General features: G+C 38.0%; 2 protein-coding genes across 4 annotated transcripts; one reads left to right on the forward strand and one right to left on the reverse strand.

The window, feature by feature from the left end:
* The first annotated feature begins 1,447 nt into the window (after positions 1 to 1,447).
* On the forward strand, positions 1,448 to 3,543 carry LOC141719112 (uncharacterized). Of its 2 annotated transcripts, XR_012574037.1 has the most exons (5): positions 1,448 to 1,904; positions 2,212 to 2,264; positions 2,351 to 2,527; positions 2,619 to 2,915; positions 3,124 to 3,543. XR_012574037.1 is itself a non-coding variant. In XM_074521494.1 (4 exons), the coding sequence occupies exons 1-4, from the start codon at positions 1,584 to 1,586 to the stop codon at positions 2,686 to 2,688; spliced, it is 621 nt and encodes a 206-aa protein (XP_074377595.1). In that variant the 5' UTR covers positions 1,448 to 1,583; the 3' UTR covers positions 2,689 to 3,032. The 2 variants fall into 2 exon arrangements, 1 of the variants encoding a protein (XP_074377595.1); XM_074521494.1 differs by lacking the exon at positions 3,124 to 3,543 and having other exon boundaries at positions 2,619 to 3,032.
* A 19,226-nt stretch (positions 3,544 to 22,769) lies between these two features.
* On the reverse strand, positions 22,770 to 25,266 carry LOC141719113 (putative membrane protein At3g27390). 2 transcript variants are annotated; one of them, XM_074521496.1, is made up of 6 exons: positions 25,013 to 25,266; positions 24,733 to 24,865; positions 24,403 to 24,586; positions 24,213 to 24,319; positions 23,899 to 24,064; positions 22,770 to 23,607 (listed from the first exon to the last, which is right to left on the reverse strand). In XM_074521496.1, the coding sequence occupies exons 3-6, from the start codon at positions 24,457 to 24,459 to the stop codon at positions 23,137 to 23,139; spliced, it is 801 nt and encodes a 266-aa protein (XP_074377597.1). In that variant the 5' UTR covers positions 24,460 to 24,586; positions 24,733 to 24,865; positions 25,013 to 25,266; the 3' UTR covers positions 22,770 to 23,136. The 2 variants fall into 2 exon arrangements, with proteins under 2 accessions (XP_074377597.1, XP_074377596.1); XM_074521495.1 differs by having other exon boundaries at positions 24,403 to 24,648.
* Positions 25,267 to 25,555: the final 289 nt, after the last annotated feature.

Here is a 25,555-nt window from a genome sequence, read left to right on the forward strand (position 1 = left end):
AATTTAATTAATACAATTGCGGTGAATGTAGGTGGACACATCACTGTTATAAAAAATGAAACAATCAAAATATATTAAAATTATAAATTTTCACACTTATCATATACTCACATGCACGTAATAGAAATTTTATTTCTGTTTAGTGAACTATGATTTTTCTTATTAAATGATACAAAATATGGAGACAATGATTAAATGATCAACTCAAAGATTAAAAACCACATTTATGTTCTCTGTTGAGAAAGCAGGTATATACGTAACAGACAGTGGGACATGCAATCTTTAATGAAAAAAACTGGACACAAATTATCCCATTCTTACTGCACGCACACGTACAACTTAATAAATTTCAGTAGGTTTCATCCCCAACCCATGCATTAGCAGGGCTGTCAATGAATCGGATTTGAATCGGATCGGTCTGGATCCATACCGGATTCAGATCCAAATCAGATTTTAGCCGGATTTTTTATGATCCGATCAATATCCGGATCCATTAGGATCACCGGATCACGGATCGGAGCTCCGATCCATTTATATTTATTGGTGTGAAATTATAGGTGGTTGCTACTGATTTCTAGTGCACATAAGAACTAACTTCTGAACGCCAAAATAGATTCAGCAGAATAAAAAATATATCATGTATTTAACAAGATTGCATATGTACAGTTCTGCATAATGTTTTGAGGACTGTAAGTATTTACTATTACTAGTTTACTATTAACATCATTTCAATATTGTTGACAAATATTTTGTGTTAAATTTACCCTTCTGAAAATTTTAGAAAATTTACCCTTCTGCAGCCGGAAAAGTTAACAAATGCAAAGCCATGTGGGGAAATTTTGGAATCAAGAATTTGAGTGCCTCAAAACAGATGCTTAATATGAATATTACAAAATGTTAACAAAAATTTTAAAATAAATGTATCATAAATTTATATGTAATTTATTATTATATATATAAATCTATTTATAAATATATATAATAAATTTGTCGGATCGGATCGTTAACGGATCGGATCGGCCTAAATCCATATCCATTACTTATCGGATCGGATTATTATCGGATCGGATTTTTTTTTTAGTAATGCATATCCGCTCTATTAGCGTTCGGATCAGATCGGACCGGATTTCCGATCCATTGACAACCCTAATTAGTAGTATATGACTAGCAAGTATGCTATACTAGTATTGATTTAACTTGCCAACATAATGTAACTAACAAGCAGTACCCAGTTTCTTCACTGGTCACAGTCGGTGACAATCTACGTGGTTGCTAGCCTACTAGTTGCCCCAATTATTGATTTTTCATTCATAAACGACAGATCTGCCCATAACGGTGCCGTCAAAAATCCCGTTACGTGACAAATCAACTTTCATTTTACTTTTTTCGACTGTGTCAGGACCACATTCAAATCATAGGCCAATAAGAAGCAATTGGTCCAAGCGCGTCATCTTCATTGTGATCATTCCCTTCCAAAGAATCTCACCAGAAATTCACATAGCTTCTGCTTATATATATTTTTATTAGCACATTATATAAACTTAAACACGCTGAAAATCCGAATTGTTTAATTAGCTGTTGATATGGATGTAATTAGTAAGGTCGGAGTAAGGACGCGAGCTGAAGCTCTCGGCATGGAAAAAGATAGCTCGGCACAGATGATGAAGAGAAGAAAAGTTGAAGCTGAAGAACTGGCCTTGTCTTCGTCGTCTTTGACTCAGGAGCCAAGTAATATTGGTACAATATCGAATCAAGCTTGTATTTCTCAAGGAAATGCAAAAGCAGCTGAAAATGAGAGTAAGTTTTCAAATTTCGGTTCTGATAGCAGTGCATCCTGTTGCTCAAGTAACGAATTATCGGCTGAGGCCACAACTGATCACAAGTTGAATTCTGCAGATCTAGAGGTATGTATGGCTTGCCAGCCTACGAACTCTATCATATTCGCCCTGCAAACTCTAATAAACTGTACATTTTAGTTTTTTTTTTGGTTAAACTAACTGTACATTTTTGTTATTTAAGTCACGAATTATCAGCTGAGGCCGCAACTGCATCCTTGTTTTTCTCTTCTTTTTTTTTCGCTCTAATTTTGTTTGCAGTCATTAGTTAACGACATATATATTTGTTAATTATATATCTTATGTTCACATTACATGTTACATATTTAAGTTTCCGGCCTTTTAAAAATGAACTTTCTCTGATTTCGAATGTCAGGAGAGTGTGGCAGCGGAAGCATTATCAAGCAATGAATATAACACCAGAGAATGGTAATCAACTGGTTATTCAGAGCCCATGATCCATATTTATTTGAGTTGGCGCTTTTATGTACCTAACGGCAATAATATATTCGCAGTGGAGAGACAACACCGTTAAACCAACAAGCTGGGCAAACACTCCAACCGGAATCAACATCAGTGGTGACCAGTTCTTACCATCAAATAACAACGGAGAAATTTATGCCGTCGGAATCAGAACTTGAAGAATTCTTAGCTGTTGCTGAGAAAAATGTTCGGAAACAGTTTATAGAAAAGTAAGCATATATTTGTATCTCCCTTATCTAAATTTTAATGTGTTATAGCTTTATCAACTTACATGAGATACTAAGAATTTAAAATTGTTAGGTATAACTACGACATTTCCAAGGATGAGCCATTGAGTGGTCGATACGAGTGGATTAAGCTAAAGCCATGAACGTCCAAGAAGATCAGTAGTAGTAATAATAATTAGGATGGGATCTTCCTTACAATTATTATCCAGACTAATTAAGTAGATCATTTTGAGACTAATTATTTCTTATCACCATGCCAGTATATACAGCGATGCTGATCATCTAAATTTTCCAGCTAAGTCGCTACATATGGATCTGTTCCGGTGTACATTGATACATATACGGGGAAATAATTAAGCCCTATTCGCTGGTATACCTCTGCGGCTATCTAGTGAAGAAATTTAGTTACTGTTAAACTTTTATATTGATATGTAAATTTGGTAGTTCAGTTATGAATTTCACTGTTGTCCGGTTTCACTTGGCTGCACATGGATTCTTTTTGTACGGTTTAACATCACTCTGCACTTATGAAGTTCACTGTTCTGCTTTCAAATTTTTACTTCCCTGCATGTACACAGTTGTGCACGCGGTCACAATAATGAAGAGCTGAATGAGCTGGGGACATCTATATATTTTGCATCGTATGTACAATTCTCATAAGATGTACATACAAGTTACAACCTAATCTTTCAGAATTTCAAAAGCTGCCTGACATTTAAATACTATTTCTATCAGGTTTAAAAGGTCGACTGAGGATATACTATACATAATATACAAGGATTGCATGCTTTAAAATTTCATTTGTTATGACGAGTGACATCAAAATTACCAATGAAGTACTTGATAATGAAGTTTTGGTTTCACTTTGGGGAATGAAGGGGCATGCACGATTTGTTTTGAATTATTACAGAGTTCTGGTATAGGGCTATATATATAGTATACAGAAGTACTCTCATCATTTAACCTATCTATCCGGACAGTACCTGCCTCAGGGGGGCTAACATATACGGGGTTATAATTATAAGGCTTCAAATTGATTAACAACGGGAGTGTAAGAGCATCTCCAATGCTAAAAATCCCTTAGCTAAAAATATAACTACATACCATAAATATCAATTATGAAGATTTTGTAAAAAATATGCACTCAAATGGTAGGTTCCTGTTATAGTTAATCTCCTCATGTTGGCCATATTTGTTGAACCTCTACAGACCGTAGTCAAAAAATTTCTTACAGATTCAGTAAATTTTAAATAATCAGTATTTTACACTATTATTCAATAATTTTAATCAACAAATATTGGAGATGCTCTAAAGTTGTTTATACGGTTGTACTTGTATATATGTCCGTTCTAACTAAAGCAAAGGCTTGCTTTGTTCCTAATATTATCACCTAATATGATCATGATAATTGATAAGGTTATATGCATTCGAATTTTCACTCTTTCAGAACTGCACTTCATGATAAATGAGTATTAAGTTAATTTCTGATGACCAAATCATATTTAATTCCTTCAATAGTAAATGAAGTTCATATTTTTATTCGTCATGAATCGAACCCTTATCTTTTCACTTAATAATACTATTTCTGGAATGACTACTTTGCCCGACAACCAAACCACGTTCACTCCCCTTAGGCTAATTGTATAAAGGATAATATTCTAAGAACAACTGCAGACATTGAGACATAAGTAAGATTAACTAATTGAGTTTACATGTGGAAAATGAGTAGTCAGACATAAAAGAAGAGAGAAGACAAGTTTTTGTTTGGAAGTATCATGAGATTTCAAATTCACAAAGTATTGTATAAACAGAAGTATAAATTTAAAGAGAATCACTTGGCATATTATTTGCATAAGAAAATGTACTTGTTCTTGGATCATGTGCCTGAGGCGCCCCCACTGGTTTTTCAGCCACTTCTTTTTATCTCAATTGATTCAGATGATGGTACATTCTTCCAATTACTGGTCGTTTGTTCAACCTACACCTTACCCACAAGATTCCAGTTTGGTGAGCCTATTCAATCAACCTCTCTGATCCGCATCCTCCATTAGTAGTAACATATACTTCTGCTTTTCTATACCTACAAGTTATGTATGTAAATGGGTAGGTAAGTAGGTAAATAATCAATATTGTGTATAGCTTTCTTGATCAATAAATCTGATGAACTCGTCATGTTCGTTATTTGGATGATCATATAACCTTACAGACGTCTGCATTATGGTCCCGTCCAGTCTGGTTTCTTAGTTAACTCTCCTATGATTTGGTTTGATAAGTGGCATTTTATACCACTTACAACGTCCTATAATGGTTTGAATTGATGTCTTGAAATCAAGTATTTTGCGTATTTGATGTGTTTTTCTAGTGTTTGTGCATTTCAAGGTATAACTTGCGTTTATGGGGAGATTTCATTAAGAATAAGCCTAGAGGAGTGCTTGACATTGCAAGTGGGAAGTTAGGAGCAGAACGCAGCAGAAAACGGGAGTAGAACAAAATATTTTTCCAGTAAAGTGCTGGGCGCCCGCTCAACCTGGCTGGGCGCCCGCTCAGGATTGTTGGGCGGCCGCTCAGGGGCGTAAAATAAAACGCTGATTTTTAGACTCCTGATTCTGTTGGACCTCTGACTTCTGAGATTGCTGGGACTTGTGGAGCTTCTACATAAGTCGTTTCAGAGACGTTTCACATAGTGTGGTGGTATCAATCAAGGAGTAAGGAGAGAAGGAAGAAGACCGTTTTAGCACATCGCAACGAAAAAGCGGAAACATAGTTTTCTTGTGATTCTTTTATCCGTTGTATCAGTGGATGCTAGTTTTCTTTACTTTGAACCTTATTACTCTTGTGACTTACTCTGATTTTAATAAGTATTTTTATTAGTTTATCTTGTGTGTTATTATCATGTTTTCATATGAACCCACGATGACGATGAGTTCTATCATGGGCTAATCGTGATCATGGGGTCGTAACGGATTTACTAAGGAATTCTTTAGTTAGTTGTTTAATACATTAGTGTGTGATGATTGTATGATATCTAGCATAGGTTGTGCTTATTCGTCTTATGTGCGTCGCGAACATATAAGATAGGGTGTTAATCTCTTGTGAAGTGACGGTGGATCTTGAGGTTTAGAACTTGCCATGCTAGCATAGGTTCATGTATGTGTATGCATGATTAGTGGGTAACTCTAACCGTTTTACTTGCCCTGTGTAATCATAATGAATAACTTGTGCTTAAATCGTTATGTTGTCAAATTCTGTAGACATATAGGGTCTTAACATAATTGATGCATATTCAACTTCTATCTTAATTGTGGATGTTTGGTAGAATGGTATTAGTACAACGAAAGTTGGCTTTTATCAGTTTCGTGTTGTTCGATTAATATCATCACCGTTACATGCTAAGGGTAATAACAATAACTATTGAAGGAAGTAGTAATGAAGTTATGATCTCATGTGTGTTTAATATTATTAATTCAAGTATCAATTAAGTGTTTAATTCTCGTAGTTAATTAGAGTTAATAATTAGTTAATCAAATCTAAGTATTATTGTCTTGACATTGAGAAGTAATCATACATTGGTGAGTAAGTGTTAATTGAACATAATTAGTCTGAGTCTCTGTGGGAACGAACTAAAAATTATTCTATATTACTTGTGAACGCGTATACTTGCGTGAATTATTAGCGCGTGTTTTGTGCCTAATAAGTTTTTGGCGCCGCTGCCGGGGACTCGGCGTATTTGTTTAGTTTATGTACTTACCATCAGTGGTCATTAGGACTCATTGATTAAGACGTGTTACTTATTGTTTCCGGTTGTGTTTCAGGTACTTTAGCGAGCGTTTATGCAAACACATTCTCGTACTCGCAAGAGGACTTCAGATACGACTGAGGAGACAGACTCAGTTCTTGATATTCCGGAGAAGATAGAATTTGAAGATTCGGATAACGAGAGTGAGCAGAAAGAACCAGTAATCATGGGTGATCGTATAGTTCCGGCAGATCCAGCTCTTATGGACTTTTCTCGGCCTAAAATTGATGGCATTCAGTCAAGCATCATGCATCCGGCTATTGAGGCCAATAATTTTGAAATCAAGTCGGACACTATTCAGATGGTGCAGAATTCTGTTTCTTTCGGAGGTGCTGCGACTGAAGATCCCAACATGCACATCAGGAATTTTGTCGAGATCTGTAGTACTTTCAAATATAATGGTGTGACAGATGAGGCTATCAAGCTGAGACTTTTCCCATTCTCTCTGAGGGATAAAGCTAAGGACTGGTTACATTCTGAACCAGCTGGGTCCATCACTACTTGGCAAGATCTTGCGCAGAAGTTTCTAGTGAAGTTCTATCAAATGGCGAAGACTGCAGCTATGAGGAGTGCTCTTACTCAGTTTGCGCAGCAACCAACAGAATCTATGTGCAAAGCTTGGGAGCGATACAAGGAGATGTTGAGAAAGTGTCCACATCATGGTATGCCTGACTGGATGGTGATCACTGGTTTCTATAATGGTTTGGGGGCCCAATCTCGGCCCATGCTCGATGTAGCAGCTGGAAGCGCCTTGTGGGCCAAAAGCTATACTGAGGCTTATAATCTTATTGAAACTATGGCTGCAAATGAGCATCAAAACCCAACTCAAAGGATGATGCCTGGAAAGGTAGCAGGTATTCTGGAAGTCGATGCAGCTACAGCTATTGCAGCGCAGCTCCAAGCGCTGTCTTTGAAGGTCGATTCTTTAGCCACCTATGGAATCAATCCGATAGCTATGGTCTGTGAGCTTTGTGCAGGTTCTCATGCTACGGATCAGTGTTCTCTAGTGAATGAATCTGTTCAGTATGTGAACAATTATCAGCGACCGCAGCAGCCTGTGCCAGCTACCTATCATCCTAAAACAGAAATCATCCCAATTTCAGCTGGAGCAATACTCAGAATGCTATTCAGCAACCATATCAGCAAGAAGTAAGTAAACAGTTTAATCCACCTGGATTCCAACAACCACAGCATTATGCTCAAAGGCAATCATATCCTCAACAAGGAGGTGCTGCTCCAACTTCTAGTGCTGATTTCGAGGAACTCAAGCTGTTGTGCAAAAGTCAGGCTGTTTCTATCAAGACCTTGGAGAATCAAATCGGTCAAATAGCCAATGACTTTCTCAATCGTCAACCTGGCACGCTTCCCAGCGATACTGAAGTGCCAGGCAGGAAGGAAGCTAAGGAGCAAGTAAAGGCTGTTACCTTAAGGTCTGGAAAAGTTGCTGATGCTGAAAAAGCAAAAGATGGAGAAGCTGAAGTTGTGAATGAAGAAGAGAAGCAAAAGGAGAAAGCGGCGGAACCAAGGAAGACTACTTTTGAACACACTCTGCCTGAGGGTAATACAGGGGAGAAACAGCTCTATCCTCCACCACCTTTCCCTAAGAGATTGCAACAACAAAAGCTGGATAAGTAGTTCGGTAAGTTTCTGGAGGTGTTCAAGAAACTTCACATCAACATACCTTTCGTTGAGGCTCTGGAGCAAATGCCTAGTTATGTGAAAATTATGAAGAGTATTCTTTCAAGGAAGGTGAAACTGGATGACCTTGAGACCGTTGCTCTAACGGAAGAGTGTAGTGCTGTGCTGTAACAAAAACTACCTCCAAAGCTTAAAGATATAGGTAGCTTCACCATTCCTTGCACCATTGGCAAGTTGTCTTTTGACAAATGCCTGTACGATCTGGGAGCAAACATCAATCTAATGCCATTGTCTATCTTCAAAAAGTTGAATTTGCCTGATCCAAAGCCCACCTACATGTCTCTACAATTGGTTGATCGTTCTATTACATATCCACGAGGCATAGTAGAGGACGTGTTAGTAAAGGTGGATAAGCTCTTCTTCCCTGCAGACTTTGTCATTTTGGATTTCGAGGCAGATAAGAAGATTCTCATAATCTTGGGAAGACCTTTCTTGGCTACAGGCCGTACCTTGATAGATGTGCAGAAAGGTGAACTTACTATGAGGGTGAAGGATCAGGATGTGACATTCAATGTATTCAAGGCGATGAAATTCCCTACAGAAGATGAGGAGTACTTAAAGGTGGATTTGATTGATTCTGCGGTAACTTCAGAACTTGATCATATGCTAATGTCTGATGCATTAGAGAAAACCTTAGTGGGGGAGTTTGATAGTGATGATGAGGATGGCAATATGCAACTACAATATCTAAATGCTTCTCCTTGGAGGCGAAAGCTAGACATGCCATTTGAATCTCTTGGTACTTCTGATCTCAAGAATGCTGAAGGAAAGCTCAAACCATCTATTGAGGAAGCACCTACTTTGGAGCTTAAACCATTGCCTGAACACTTGAGGTATGCTTTTTTAGGTGATGCATCTACTTTACCTGTTATTATTGCATCTGGCCTTTCAGATAGTGAGGAGGACAAGCTCTTGAGGATCTTGAGAGAATTCAAATCGGCTATCGGATGGACTATAGCAGATATCAAAGAGATCAGCCATTCGTACTGCATGCATAAAATTCTGCTAGAGGAAGGTAGTAAGCCAACTGTTGAGCAACATCAATGACTTAATCCTAACATGAAAGAAGTGGTGAAGAAAGAAATTCGGAAGTGGCTAGATGCAGGAATCTTATATCCTATTTCTCACAGTTCTTGGGTGAGCCCCGTGCAATGTGTACCTAAGAAAGGAGGTATTACGGTGGTAGCAAATGAGAAGAACGAGCTCATCCCCACTCGAACAGTCACAGGATGGAGGGTATGCATGGATTACAGAAAGTTGAACAAAGCCACGAGAAAGGATCACTTCCCTCTCTCATTTATTGATCAGATGCTTGACAGGTTGGCTGGTCATGAGTATTATTGTCTTCTGGATGGCTATTCGGGGTATAATCAGATTTGAATTGCACATGAGGATCACGAAAAAACTACCTTCACTTGTCCATTTGGCACGTTTGCTTTTCGCAGAGTTTCGTTTAGCTTATGTGGTGCACCTGCCACTTTTCAGAGATGTATGATGACTATATTCTCTGATATGATTGGAAACAATGTCGAAGTGTTCATGGACGACTTCTCCGTCTTTGGACATTCGTATGATGAATGTTAGAATAATCTTCGTTCGGTGCTCAAAAGGTGTGTGGAAACTAATTTGGTGCTCAATTGGGAAAAATGTCACTTTATGGTGCGTGAAGACATTATTCTTGGGCATAAGGTCTTTAGAAAGGGTCTTGAGGTGGACAAAGCCAAGGTGGGAGTCATTGAAAACCTTCCACCGCCTGTTTCTGTGAAAGGAATCCGTAGCTTTCTTGGTTATGCGGGTTTTTATCGGCATTTCATCAAGGACTTCTCGAAGATATCTAAGCCATTATGCAACTTGCTCGAGAAGATTGTGCCTTTCAAATTTGATGATGAATGCTTGGCAGCATTCGAGGCTCTCAAGAAGAGTTTAATAACCGCATCAGTTATACGGAACCTGATTGGACAGAATATTTTGAGATGATGTGTGATGCGAGTGATTATGCGGTGGGAGCAGTTCTTGGGCAGCGCAAGAATAATCTTTTTCATGTGGTCTACTATGCTAGTAAGACTCTAAATGAAGCTTAAATGAACTACACCACAACTGAGAAGGAGTTATTGGCTATAGTCTTTGGTTTCGAAAAATTTTGATCGTATCTGCTTGCGACAAAGGTGATAGTATTCACTGATCATGCTGCCATTCGCTATCTAGTCTCAAAGAAGGATTCGAAGCCTAGACTTATTCGTTGGGTGCTCTTGCTACAGGAATTTGAGTTAGAGATCAAGGATCGAAAAGGTACCGAGAATCAAGTAGCTGACCATCTCTCTAGATTGGAGAATCCCGATTCTACTTCACATGATAAGACATTGATCAACGAATCTTTTTTGGATGAGCAGTTGTTCGCAGTTCAGGAGGAAGAGCCATGGTTCGCAGATATTGTGAACTATCTTGTCAGCAATATAATGCCTCATAATATGAATAAAGCTCAAAAGAAGAAGTTTCTGCATGAGGTGAAGTGGTATATATGGGATGAACCATATTTATTTAGACAAGGAGCTGAGCAGATCATCAGGAGATGTATCCCATTCTGTGAGACGGAGGGGATATTACGAGACTGCCATTCCACAGTTTATGGTGGACATTATGGTGGTGAAAAGACATCAGCTCGTATTCTGCAAGCAGGTTTTTTCTGGCCTACTTTGTTTAAGGATGCACATCAGTTCGTTTCAAGGTGTGATTGTTACCAAAGAGTGGGGAATCTTACGAGGAAGGATGAGATGCCGTTAAATGTGATACTTGAAGTCGAGGTCTTTGATGTGTGGGGAATCGATTTTATGAGACCATTTGTCTCATCCTGCAATAATCAGTACATCTTGCTGGCAGTTGATTATGTCTCAAAATGGGTAGAAGTCAAGGCTCTACCGACGAATGATGCAAAGGTAGTGTTGAATTTTCTCCATAAGCATATATTCACAAGGTTTGGAATGTCACGAGTAATCATAAGTGATGAGGGGTCACATTTCTGCAATCGCAAGTTCACTTCTATGATGCAGCGCTACAATGTGAATCATCGTGTTACTACTGCCTATCATCCGCAAACGAATGGTCAAGCTGAAGTGTCTAATAGAGAGATCAAGTGCATTCTAGAGAAAGTTGTTTGTCCATCAAGAAAGGATTGGTCTTTAAAGCTCGATGAAGCTGTTTGGGCTTACAGAACAGCATACAAGACTCCACTTGGGATGTCCCCGTTTCAACTTGTCTATGGGAAGGGATGTCATTTACCTGCGGAGCTTGAGCATAAGGCTTATTGGGCGTTGAAGAAGTTGAACCTTGATCTAGATGCAGCTGGGAAGAAGCGAATGCTTCAGTTAAATGAACTTGATGAATTTCGACTTCAAGCGTACGAGAACAACAAAATGTACAAGAAAAAAGTGAAAAGGTGGCACGACAGGAAGCTATCTCCTAAGTCATTCATGTCGGGGCAACAAGTTCTTTTATTCAACTCTCGTCTCCGACTTTTTCCTGGGAAGTTAAAATCAAGGTGGTCTGGACCTTTTATTGTCAAAACTGTGTTTCCACATGGAGCGGTGGAGATTTTTGAGAATGATCTGGGCCAAGCATTCAAGGTTAATGGTCAGCGTTTGAAGCATTACTATGGGGACACGGAAAACCGGGAAGTCATTAGTGCCGTTTTATTGTCAACTTGATCGAGGTACTCTACGTCAAGCTAATGACTTAAAAGAAGCGCTTCTTGGGAGGCAACCCAAGATTTGTGACTATAGGAACCCTTAGAAGTTAGTAACCTATCCAAAACCACAAAAATATCAGAAAAATTTGGGCAAGGAAAAAAATTTCCAGAGAGCCCCTGAGCGCCCGCTAAGCTTTGCTGGGCGGCCGCTCAGGATGCTGGGCGCCCGCTCAGCCCCCGACTGTCTGAATTTTTTTTGCCTTCACAAAAATCCAAAAAAAATCAGAAAATTCAAAACAAAAATACAACCCACAATCCCACGATTTCTTTTCCTATAACCCACGTTTTTTTTCTTCACAAACCTACTCATATTTAATTTTTAACCCTAATTCCTACCCTATATATACATAAAACTCCTCCATATACACTCACACATACTTTCAACTTTAAAACTCTCTCCCACACTCAAAACACAACTCTTAAACACTTTTTCTCAGTTTTAATGGCACCCAAGAAATCCCAAACTATTGATAGCAGCAGCACCATTCCTACTGCTGATTCTTCGAGGGAAACTGCTGTGAGGCCTCGTTTGTTTGATAGGGCTGCTGAGGAGGAGTATACTAGGCTTCTGGCTAAGCCGATTTTGAAGGAGATGGGATTCTTACCATCGGGGAGGGATGGTGAGTTGTTGCCAAAAAAGGGTGGATTTCTTTTTGTGAGTCGCCGGAGGCGGTTCCGATGAGCGTGGTTCGCGAGTTTTATGCGAACGCAAAGGCTGAGAAGAATGGGTTTACTGTTGTTCGTGGGCTTACTATGGATTATCATCCGGAGGCGATTCGCCGTGTGATTGGACAATGACAGCAGAAGCCCACGGAGGAGAATTGGAATGAGAAGACCTCCGAGGATTTTGATTTGGATTTGATTTGTGCTGCTCTCTGTCGGCCGGGTACGGTGTGGAAGTTCAAGACGGGAACTAACGAGTATCGTTCTTTTTCGGTGATTGCGATGAATAGGTATGCTCGTGCATGGAATGCCTTTATTTGTGCTAATATTCTGCCTACTTCACATGTACATGAGGTTACAGTTGAGCGAGCACGGTTGTTATGGGGTATTTTGAATGAGGAGTATTATGTGGACCTTGGTGAGTTCATCTACCAAGGGATTTTGAAGTTTTTGAGGGGAGCGAAGCACATGAACATCCCTTATGCATCTACTGTCACGAAGTTATGCCGAGCAGTGGGAGTTTATTGGCCTTCTCACGAGCAGTTACAGATGTCGGCCACTCCTATTGATTCAGCGACTCTGAATGTGATGCAGGAGTGGATGGATGGAGAGTCTGAGGAGCATGGGTTGGGTTATCGTCTTCTAGGAGGATGTCTAGCAGCTGGTGCTACCATGGCTAGGCCGGTTCGTGATGAGACAGGTTCTTCTAGAGCTCAGGAGGGTGCTGGGATGGCTGATGCCCTGTATATGAGGCTGTCGAGAAGGATGAATGCGATGTATGAGACGCAGAGTAGGTTTGCTCAGGAGCTCACCCGTGCACTTGGGACTGCTTTCAGAGGCCTTGGAGCTGACATCCAGTGGCCCGTTTTTGGTGAGGACTCTGCTTATCCGCCTCCTGATACTCCACCCTCTGATGGTGATGATGATGATTTCTCCGAGTAGGTATACCCTCTGTTCCTTTCTACTACCTTCACTGGGGACAGTGAAGATTTTAAGTTTGGGGGTGGTAGTTAAGGAATATTTATGTGTGTGTGTTATGTAGTTGCATATTCATGATAGTTAGTTCATATAATTGCATATTTTTGCCATATAATTTTTTTATCTTTATTTTATAGCTTTATTTATTATGTCATTTAGCTCATGCATATACCATGATCCCTTTTGTGTTGCTTTACCGATTGATGTGTGATATTGATGCGAGTGTAGTGATAACGTTAGAGTGATGTTGAGTCTTGTAGGTTGACATGCATGCTAGAAACACTTGTAATTTCACTAAGTCTTAGAATATGCTTAAGGACTAGATTGTTGTCATGGTTTGATGGTTTTTGAGGTTAATCTATTGATTATGCTTAGAATTTATGATAGGCTCTTAATGATAAAAGGCATGAAAAGAATAATTGGAGTAAAAATTGGAATTCAATGCTAATTGTGGCTAGGCATCAAATGGCTAGTAGCCGGCTCGTATTTTTATGCGAGTAGTCTAGGGTTGAGCAAGATGGAGCGAAACACACTTGCTCAGAAATTTGAAAAAATAAAAATAAAAAAAATAGAAAAAATAGAAAAAAAAGAGAAAAAAAAGAAAGAATAAATAGTTATGCATAATTGATCACGAGTGGGCTCTTTGGTATTCGAGTTATTAAGTTCTTAGGGGACTTTGTGCCTAGTGACCTAAGGCTTTTATAGTTTGGGATCCGCTAACCTAACGTTCGTTAAATGGATGCCATTGCATAAGTCTTTTGTGGACCTCACTCATTGCACGGTCAAATAAGCATTTGTTATTGTGTAAATAAAAGCATGATTCCGTAATAAGCTCCAGTAATCTTGAAGTGTTTAAGTCATTTTGTGCCTAGAATTTATTCTTCTTATAATCATGTGATTGCCTTGAGGATAGTCGAGTTATGATATTTGATCTAGTTTCGAAGCATATCAGTTAAGCATCCGCACACACCACGTTTCTGGTTGTATGTTAGTTTGCATGATTTGATTGATCTTTATTCGCCTAATTGCATTTGTTGAGATGTCATGAGTTGGTTGGTTTAGTCATTGTGAGGGGGATCGCTGCATTTCATATAGATTGCATTCATGCATGTTTTTGTTTTATTTTTGAGTCTGTGACGCTTGAGGACAAGCATCGATTTAAGTTTGGGGGTGTGATAAGTGACATTTTATACCACTTAGAACGTCCTATAATGGCTTGAATTAATGTCTTGAAATCAAGTATTTTGTGTATTTGATGCGTTTTTCTAGTGTTTGTGCATTTCAGGGTATAACTTGCGTTTCTGGGGAGATTTCATTAAGAATAAGCCTAGAGGAGTGCTTGGCATTGAAAGTGGGAAGTTAGGAGCAGAACGCAGCAGAAAACGGGAGCAGAACAAAGCAATTTTCCAGTAAGGTGTTGGGCGCCCGCTCAGCCTGGCTGGGCGGCCGCTCAGGAAGCTGGGCGCCCGCTCAAGATTGCTGGGCGGCCGCTCAGGGGCGTAAAATAAAACGCTGATTTTTAGACTCCTGATTATGTTGGACTTCTGACTTCTGAGATTGCTGGGACTTGTGGGGCTTCTACATAAGTAGTTTCAAAGACGTTTCACATAGTGTGGTGGTATCAATCAAGGAGCAAGGAGAGAAGGAAGAAGACCGTTTTAGCACATCACAACGAAGAAGAGGAAGCATAGTTTTCTTGTGATTCTTTTATTCATTGTATCAGTGGATGCTAGTTTTCTTTACTTTGAACCTTATTACTCTTGTGACGTACTCTGGTTTTAATAAGTATTTTTATTAGTTTATCTTGTTCGTTATTATCATGTTTTCATATGAACCCATGATGACGATGAGTTCTATCATGGGCTAATCGTGATCATGGGGTCGTAACGGATTTACTAAGGAATTATTTAGTTAGTTGTTTAATACCTTAGTGTATGATGATTGTATGATATCTAGCATAGGTTATGCTTATTCGTCTTATGTGCGTCACGAACATATAAGATAGGGTGTTAATCTCTTGTGAAGTGACGGTGGATCTTGAGATTTAGAACTTTCCATGCTAGCATAGGTTCATGTATGTGTATGCATGATTAGTGGGTAACTCTAACCGTTTTACTTGCCCTGTGTAATCATAAGGAATAACTTGTGCTTAAATCGTTATGTTGTCAAATTCTGTAGACATATAGGGTCTCAACATAATTGATGCATATTCAACTTCTATCTTAATTGTGGATGTTTGGTAGAATGGTATTAGTACAACGAAAGTTGGCTTTTATCAGTTTCGTGTTGTTCGATTAATATCATCACCGTTACATGCTAAGGGTAATAACAATAACTATTGAAGGAAGTAGTAATGAAGTTATGATCTCATGTGTGTTTAATATTGTTAATTCAAGTATCAATTAAGTGTTTAATTCTCGTAGTTAATTTTAGTTAAAAATTAGTTAATCAAATCTAAGTGTTATTATCTTGACATTGAGAAGTAATCATACATTGGTGAGTAAGTGTTAATTGAACATAATTAGTCTGAGTCTATGTGGGAACGAACTAGAAATTATTCTATATTACTTGCGAACGCGTATACTTGCGTGAATTATTAGCGCGTGTTTTATGCCTAACATGGTTCAATTTTGTAATTTTGTATTCGAACAAAACCAGTGACGATAACCTCTTTTACTTGACCTTCTATTTTTATGTCACTTTCACATCCATCCTGGAAACAATATAATTATAAAACGTGAAAAGATGGTGGCTAACGGCACAAATGATTGTGGCCTCGGGCTTTGGCCAATGGGGGAATGCTTTTGGCAATGATGGCGAGTCTTGTTTAGCCAATGTTGTATCCGTAAAACAATCTCTTTTGGTAGGTAGCAGGGGAGGGGGACGGGTTGCTGCACAGCTAAACTCTTTTGCTAAATAATAACATGTTTTCCCATACAAAACAACTCAGAATACTATCTAACTTGTTAAATTTGATCCTATGACTCCAATGACACCTAGTTCATACTAAAATTCAAAACGAGTACCTAAATTAAAGACTTCCTGTTCTTTTTGTTGAATGTACTAGAATGAAACTGTAATTTTAAATGAAAGAGAAGAAGAAACTTTATCAGTAGGTAAGAGTTACAGGTGAATGTGAAAGCAAAGAGTATGATGTGGAATGTAAAATGGTTATATGATAAGATTTCACGAAGGGTGTGACTGGAAATAAGGAATAGCAAATGTGTATTCATCATTAATCATATTGAAACTAACCCTGTTTGGCTATGTGAACTTCTGAAACAGATAGATTCACTGAGTAAAAAATATGCTAAAAAATCGACAGTAAAGCATAAATTGCATTCCATTATTACATTCTGTGATTGTTCTTGTTGAATTACTCAGAATCCCTCTGTCCCAAAGGCCTCTAAAGTTAACATGAAACTTTGAAAATTAATACCAACTGGCAAAAATATATTGGTTGATAACTCAGAATTTTGTTCAGATATATTTAGCAAATGAAACAAAGCAGCATCCCAGGATCTGTTTCTTGAAAATGCTGTAAAATCTAAGAGGTTAAGAAGACGTTTTAACTTTTATCACAGAGTAAAGAAATGCATTTATAATTGCATTTTATAGATACATGTTAACAATTCAAAAAAACATTAACGTACAAAATCAAGAAGTATAGAGTAATTATATATGTGACCTGGATCGCAGAAAAATTTACTCAATACAATAAACTAACAATTTATATAAATGTACAGGTTGAAGTTTTTTGGTCCTTTTTCTATACAAGTTCATTAGAGGCACCTAAATTTACTGATGTAGGCATGTTGGTAACCTGACCTGTAAAGCTTGATCCCGGCATGTTGGTTACCTGACCTGTAAAGCCTGATGCCCCAGTGTTGGTTACCTGACCTGCAGAGCCCGCTTGTTTTGCTAGAACATGTATAACTAAAGACTTCACAACCTGGCAATATCTCCTTCTATATGTGAGGAACTTTGATGTACTTTTTACCAATTCTCCAATTCTTCCATTCATTAATCATATAATTAGTTTTCATCGTAAAACTTAAAAGGTAGGATTAAACACGTTGAGAATCTAAACTTATAAATAAATCCATTCCATAAATTGTTATTTAAAAAATTGCCTACATAATATAGGTAACTTTATCTTCGAGATGAATGAGTTTTGAATAGATTTGTTATAAACAAAATGAATTTCGGTTGATGAATAATCAGGTGTGATGAATGTTAACGAACACAATTTTGGAATGAGAGCGTGGGCATGCATTTCTGGCAAAAACATACATTCATAGATATAAAGCTTGTGCAGTTAGTTATCTAGTAATGATCTGACGCAGCGGTATGCAAAGAGTCGCGAATCACCAACGTGATCGACTAAAACCTTAATATATATAAGGAGTGATTCTTGAATCCTCAAGAACAGAAGATGTAAACATATTGAAAAATCTATTGAAAAACTGATCCCTCTGTTGTACAGGCAAGTGTCTTAATATACAGACACAACAAAAGGATTACAACAACTACCTTCACAAATAACTACATGCACACCTGACAACCTTTTAGAGGTTAATTCCTACAAACTGCTAAAACATAATATAAGTACTAATAACTAAATAATAAACAAACACATAACTGCTTAAAATTCTAACTACTTGGAACCACTTATTGGCAGTTACTTTCTTTTCTTTCTATCCTCCTTTTCCAACTATTCTATAGCTAACTGTTCTGTATCAGTCCCCTCATCTTTAGAAAAACTCGCCCTCGAGTTTAATGAAGAAGAATCAACTAAAGTCTTGTCATGGTGATAAGTAAAGAGATCTTTGACATTAAAGCTCTTGGAGATGGCAAGATCATCTGGTAAATTAACCACATATGCATTGTCATTTATTTTCTGAAGAACACGAACTGGTCCAATCTTCTTAGCTTTGAGTTTGTTGTAAGTTCCAGCTGGCAACCGTTCTTTTCGTACATGAACCATGACCAGATCCCCCTCTTTAAACACCTTGTACTTGCGATGTCGATCCGCTGATTCTTTATACTTCTCATTTGCCTATTCTATACGTGATCGGATTTTGTCATGAAATTGATGGATTTTATCCACCATGTGGTCTGCTGCAATGCTCATTCCAGGTTTCTTTGGTAAAGGAACAAGGTCAACAACATGTTGTGGCACAACTGTGTACATAATTTGAAAAGGTGACTTTTTATTAGACCTGTTGGTCGAATTGTTGTAAGCAAATTCTGCTTGTGCAAGTGCAAGATCCCATTATTTTGGTCTGTCTCTGACAATGCATCTTAGAAGGTTCCCTAGGGTACGATTTACAACCTCAGTTTTCCCGTCAGTTTGAGGGTGACAAGTAGTGTTGTATTTAATTGTGGAATCAAATCTAGTCCACAAATTTTTCCAGAAGTGACTCAGAAATTTAGTATCACGATCAGAGGTAATGGACTTTGGAATGCCGTGGAGACGCACAATTTCCCGAAAGAATAAATGAGCAATTTTAGAATCATCTGCAGTTTTCTTACATGCAACAAAATGGCCCATCTTAGAGAACCTATCCACGATGACAAAAATAGAATCCATACCTCGCTGCGTCCTTGGGAGGCCTAACACAAAATACATTGAAATGTCGACCCAGGGCATGTTTGGCACTGGTAATGGGGTGTAAATACCAAAATTGTCAGAATGACCTTTTGATGTTTGACATGTATAACATCTTCGCACATAACGCTCCATATCTCATTTCAATTGTGGCCAGAAATACCTTTCTTCTGCCATAACAATGCTTTTATCTCTTCCAAGATGTCCACCTAACCCCCCTCCATGAATTTCACGCAAAATATGATCCCTCAAAGAGCTACGAGGAATATACAATCTGTTGCCTTTAAAAAGAAACCCATCTTGAAGATTAAAATCAGCATCATGCTCTCCTTTAATAGCCTTACACCAAGTACCACCAAAATCTTCGTCATTCGCATATAAATCCTTGAGGTACTCAGATCCTACCACCTCATTATGCATAGTAACAAGCATACAAGCACGATGACTCAACGCATTCGACTACTTTGTTGTGCTTACCAGATTTATGCTTAATCACAAATGTGAACTTCTGAATATCACTAATCCATCTTAGATGCATTCGGTTTGAAGTGGCAGTGTTGTTGATCGTCTTTAAAGCTTGGTGATCACTGTAAATGACAATTTTTTTATGGATAAGATAATGACTCCAATGTCTTAAAGCTTGTACAACAGCATACAATTCAAGTTCATAAGTTGTCCACTTTTTTCTTGCTTCACTGAGTTTTTCACTATAATATGCAATAGGTTTTCCTTCTTGTGACAACACTGCTCATATTCCCACGATAGATGCATCACAGTCAAGTTTAAATAACTTGTCAAAACTAGGTAATGCAAGTAGCATCTGTTAATCTCTCTTTTAGTAGAGCAAAACTTTTTGCAGCTTCATCAGTCCACTTAAAGACTTTCCCTTTCATGCATTCTGTCAACGGGGCTGCAATAGAACTGAAATTTTTCACAAATCGACGATAAAAGGATGACAGACTATAAAAACTCCTCACATCAGCTATAGATTGCGGAGTAGGTCATTTCCTAATTGCCTTGACTTTCTCTTCATCAACATGTATTCCTTCGGCAGAAATCACATACCCCAAAAATACTAACTTATCTGTTAGGAAGCTACACTTCTTAATGTTGACATAAAGTGAGTTCTCTTTAAGCACATTGAAAACTTCCCATAAGTGATATAAATGGTCCTCATCATTCTGACTATAAATCAATATATCGTCAAAATATACAACAACGAACTTTCCAATAAATGGTTTGAGTACCTGATTCATTAGTCTCATTAAAGTGCTTGGTGCATTTGAAAGACCAAATGGCATTACGTACCATCCGTAGAGTCCGTCCTTTGTCTTGAATGTTGTTTTCCATTCATCTCCTGGCCTGATCCTTATTTGATGATAACCGCTCTTCAAGTCAATTTTAGAGAAAACTTTCGATCCATCCAACATATCAAGCATATCATCCAAACATGGTATTGGGAAACGATAACGAATAGTAATCTTGTTAATGGCGCGACTATCGATACACATTCGCCAACTCCCATCTTTCTTTGGAGTAAGTAACTCGGGGACTGCACATGGACTCATACTTGGCTTAATAAAACCTTTCTTGAGCAAATCATCAACCTGTTCTTGTAATATAGCATGCTCTTTAGGACTCATTCTGTAGTGAGGTAAATTTGGCAAACTTACACCAGGCTGCAAATCCATATGGTGCTGAATGTCTCTCATAGGTAGTAGAGATTCTGGTAACTCATCTGGAACCAGGGAAGCAAACTCATCTAATATGGGTTGTACTTTTGAAGGATATTTTGCTGAACCTGGGGTCTCTCCTTTAATCACCAACGCATAAAGTTTTTCTATTTCTTTTGCCTCCTTTATAATGTTATTTGAAATAAGGAAATTCTGTTTTACCCTTGGTGAATTCTTTTGACGTCTTTCTCCTTTGTTTGGACCCAATATAATTTTTACTCCATCTTTAAAGAAAGTGTATGTATTTTCTCTGCCCTTGTGAACAGCATCAACATCATATTGCCAAGGACGTCCGAGTAACATATGACAAGCGTTCATATCAACCACGTCGCAATAAACAACATCTCTGTAATATTTTCTGATTGAAAAGGAAACTTGACACCTTTGAGTTACCTTAACTTCTCCGACATCTCTGATCCATCCAAGAAAATAAGGATTAGGATGATTTACTGTAGGGAGATTCAATTTTTTTACCATCAGACTTGAAACTATGTTATCACTACTCCCACTGTCAATGATTAAATCACATACACGATCTTTCACGGTGCACTTGGTTGTGAAGATGTTGTGCTTCTGATTATACAATTCATGTTGAGGAGTGTACAACAACTTTCTCAATACCAACGATATTCCTTCATCTTCATATGTTATTTCATCTTCATCCTCATCAACTTCGTTTGGAATGTCATAAATGTCATCTTCATCATGTGTAGCTAAACCAACTTGAGCTCTTCTTGGACATTGATTGGATTTATGGCCTGGTTCTCCACAACGGTAGCATTTATCAACTCCAGATGGTGCGTATGAATTCACATTGGCTGACTTCGACGTTTCAATCCCATTTATGTTCCTAGGATGATAAGGCTTGGCAGGCTGTTGGTTTCGTGTTATGACCTTTTCTTTAGAATAAGATGTGAGTGTAGGTTCAGATTCTTCAGATGGTGCCGAAATGGAATTTCATTTATAAGGTACATTTCGGGCAGTAGGTCGTTCTAGCTGAGTTTCAATTCGCATGGCCAGTTGTAAGGAATCACTAAGAGTATGTACTGCAATAAGTGAAATTTTGTCTTGAATCGCCAATTATAACCCATTGATAAACCTTGCAACTTGTTGTGATTCTGTTTCAACAAGATAATTTCGGGCTGATAATCGAAAGAATTCAGTTGCATATTCTGTCACACTCCTATAGTTTTGGCGACAGTTTTGATATTGTTGAAATAATACTTGGTCATAATCTAATGGCATGGACCTACCACATAACAACCTTTTCATCTTTAGCCATGAGTGAATAGGAGGTTTACCTTGTCTAGTCCTCGAAACTTGTAATTGTTCCCACCAAGCAGATGCGCCACCCTTCAATTTATAAGCAACTAATTTCACTTGCTTGATAACTGGAATTTCCATGTAATCAAAGAACCGTTCCACTTCATTTATCTAATCAAGAAAATCTTCAATATGTAATTGCCCATTAAATTGTGGAAGATCAACTTTCATCTTAAATTCTCCATGATTTTCTTCGTGACCCCCATCATTGCGCCTCTCTCTATTCTGTCTAACACCATGATTTCCTGATCCTCTCTGTAAAACCAAATCCTCAAGTTCTTCATCTCTAGAATGTTCAACGAAACCTTGTTGTCTTTGGGTAATTCGAACATTTGTTCCTTGTTGCCTTTGTGCACCACGAAGAGGAGGTTCATGATCCCGTGTCCGATTCTGAACTATTGTCTCCGTCAAACGAGTCACAGCGTTCACTAATGACTCCACAGATCTTGTCATTTCTGCTTGAGTGTTAGCTATTTGTCTCAACATCGTAGAGTTCTCCTGATTGTCATCAGCGAGGGATTGCTACCATTTCCACCACTTGGAGCCATGAAATCAAGAACAAAACCTGGCTCTGATGCCAATTGACGCAGGGGTATGCAAAGAGTCGGGAATCAACAACGTGATTGACTAAAACCTTAATATATATATAAGGAGTGATTCTTGAATCCTCAAGAACAGAAGATGTAAACATACTGAAAAATCTATTGAAAAACTGATCCCTCTGTTGTACAGGAAAGTGTCTTAATATACAGATACAACAAAAGGATTACAATAACTACCTTCACAAATAACTAACTGCACACCTGACAACCTTTTAGAGGTTAATTCCTACAAACTGCTAAAACACAATTTAAGTACTAATAACTAAATAATAAACAAACACATAACTGCTTAAAATTATAATTACTTGGAACCACTTATTGGCGGTTACTTTCTTTTCTTTCTATCCTCCTTTTCCAAGTATTCTATAGCTAGCTGTTGTGCATCATGATTGGAGTCCAACTTATTTTTCAATTTGTTCCGAACTAATCGAGAATCTCAACGAATTTACACAAAGAGCATATTTAATCCGTACCTTCTAGCAATTCCCTCAAGTTGAGCAGCTTTAACAGCATTCTGTGGTATCATACTGCCATTATCCCATGCCTCCATTCGTTTACGATTACCTGCAAATAAAAGAAATTTCTCCAAGTACTTCGATTGATTCTCTTCAATACCCCTGATTTGTTCCTTGAGAACCATTGCAGGTTGATGAAACCAATCTACTAATTTATCTTGGGGTCGATTCAGATCATTTATCTCAAGATCATCAAGAATTACTATACCAGCTGACCCAGCTCTTATTGAGTTAACAATCATGTAATGTAAGGAGTAAGAGGGGAGTCCAATGCCAATAACAGCACCTTCTTCGCTATCCTTTGCATTTAACCAATCATAAAGGTCAGCAACAGTTATTAAATTAGCGTCCAGTAATTCCTTGCCCCGCAGTTCTTTTAATCTCATCATGTTTCCCCACACCTGCATTAGTTTTTCGCAAAACACATGGTCATGAACAATTACATCATGTGAGTTTGAGAATTTCTATAGCTTGAGACTTATTGAATAATCACTCTAGCTGATGATCTGTACAGTCCAGATGCAGCAAAATAGATATAGTAAATGTCTTGCTTTACATTACAACCATAAACACTTGCTGGTCAAGTAGCAAATTCTCATGGTGCCATATATTAAGATAACTTATATATATTGAACTTAAAGATTCTAAAACAGGAAAAAGTTGTTGTTAATCCACAACTATCAAAAGCCTACCTGGACAATTTTCACTTCATTAATTGTCGCCCCGACTGATCTAGATGGTGACATGTTTTCCACAAGAACTGGAGGTGCTACTTTGATAACAGAACTAATATCTCTGCCACCAGTAGTGTGATTGCAAGTGTCGAAATAGGGAGATGTCCTCTTTTGATATCGGGGCCTGGTTTCATGGAAAGGTCAATGTTAGAAACTGAGAATCTGAAAGTCAAAATTTACAACACCATTGGTTCACAGGCTTTCTGCTAATTATGCCGTTTATGTATATATTTCAAAATCAGAGAGGCAACAAAAATAACAGAAATGCTTACTTCGGGATAAAAGAACCCTCATGAAGATAGAGCCAGTCATTAGTGTATCCGTCAAATTCAGAAACCATCGCAATAACATAAGCAAGACCTCTTTGAAAAGAACGTTCCTGTAAAACAGAAGACAGCCATTCAAAGGAACGAAATTTAACAAAAGCAAAGACATATATAAATATATGTAGTTCAAGCATACCTGATATACTATTACTGCTCCGTACAATCCTATGAAAATGCTAGAAAAGATAGCCATTGCAATATATCCGACAACAATAATGGGTCAGACAATGATCGATAAACCAGCAACTGAAATGCACCCTGTTTCTAGAAATAGGCCTTCTCGGTGAAATAGATCATGTGTAACCAGCAATTGAATCAACCTGAACGAAAATTGTGAATAAAAGTAAAGTAGATAGTGCTGGCTTCTTCTCAAGGTCATGAACTGCAAATGTGAGAGTGCAAGCATCCATAAATGAAGATATCTTTAAAGTTTACGATTAAAATACCAAAATTAAAGATAAAATACCTGAGAGGTTGATGATCATCCGAGCTTGCCGATTCCTGCAATTCCTTCAAGTAGACAGGGTAAGAATGATAACACACATCGGCAAATCTTCAACCCCTGTGCAACTTCCGGTAATAGTCTCCCAAGTTCCATCCTAAATTGATTGTTTAGCAATGAAAAATTGAAAAATTACAGTGAGAAATAGATAAATAAGTGACCATACCATGCTCTGAGCAAGATACAATACGGGTATGTTTGGTTTGGTTTTAGTAAAAAATAAGTGATAGAGATTATTATTTACCACAAGGCAATGGTAGAACTTTTGGAATTCAGTTGCTTGTTCATGTCTAACGGCCTCAAAAGCTGAAATCCAAGGATTGAGAAAACCATATCCTGGTCCTAAGAGAACACTTGAAGCTATGGCCAAGGCCACCCATATACCAAATAAAGCAGGCAATGCAAGCAACAAAGCTACTTTAAGCAAAAAAATCAAATCTCTCGGTCCTAACAAATATTCACACTTATGTAAACAAATGTAACAACAAATGTAACAAACTTTTAACAAACAAGTAAAAAAATAACAATGAAGCAAGCTTCATAAATTAATTACTTGAAGAGGGTGTACACGGTCCATGCAACATGTGCAGGTAACAGTCCTAAAATGACCACACTATTTCCAATTATGAGTATTAGAGCAGCAAATGGACCCACCAATATACCTGAAATAGAGCTGTTCGCGAACCGAGTCGGCTCGTTAAGGGCTCGGTTCGGCTCGGTTCGTTAAGGGCTCGAACACAAAAATGTGTTCGTTAAGAAAACGAGCTCGAGCCGAGCTTTTGGCATG

Source organism: Apium graveolens, chromosome 4, assembly GCF_009905375.1.
Source record: "Apium graveolens cultivar Ventura chromosome 4, ASM990537v1, whole genome shotgun sequence".
NCBI classification, from domain to species: Eukaryota; Viridiplantae; Streptophyta; class Magnoliopsida; order Apiales; family Apiaceae; genus Apium; species Apium graveolens.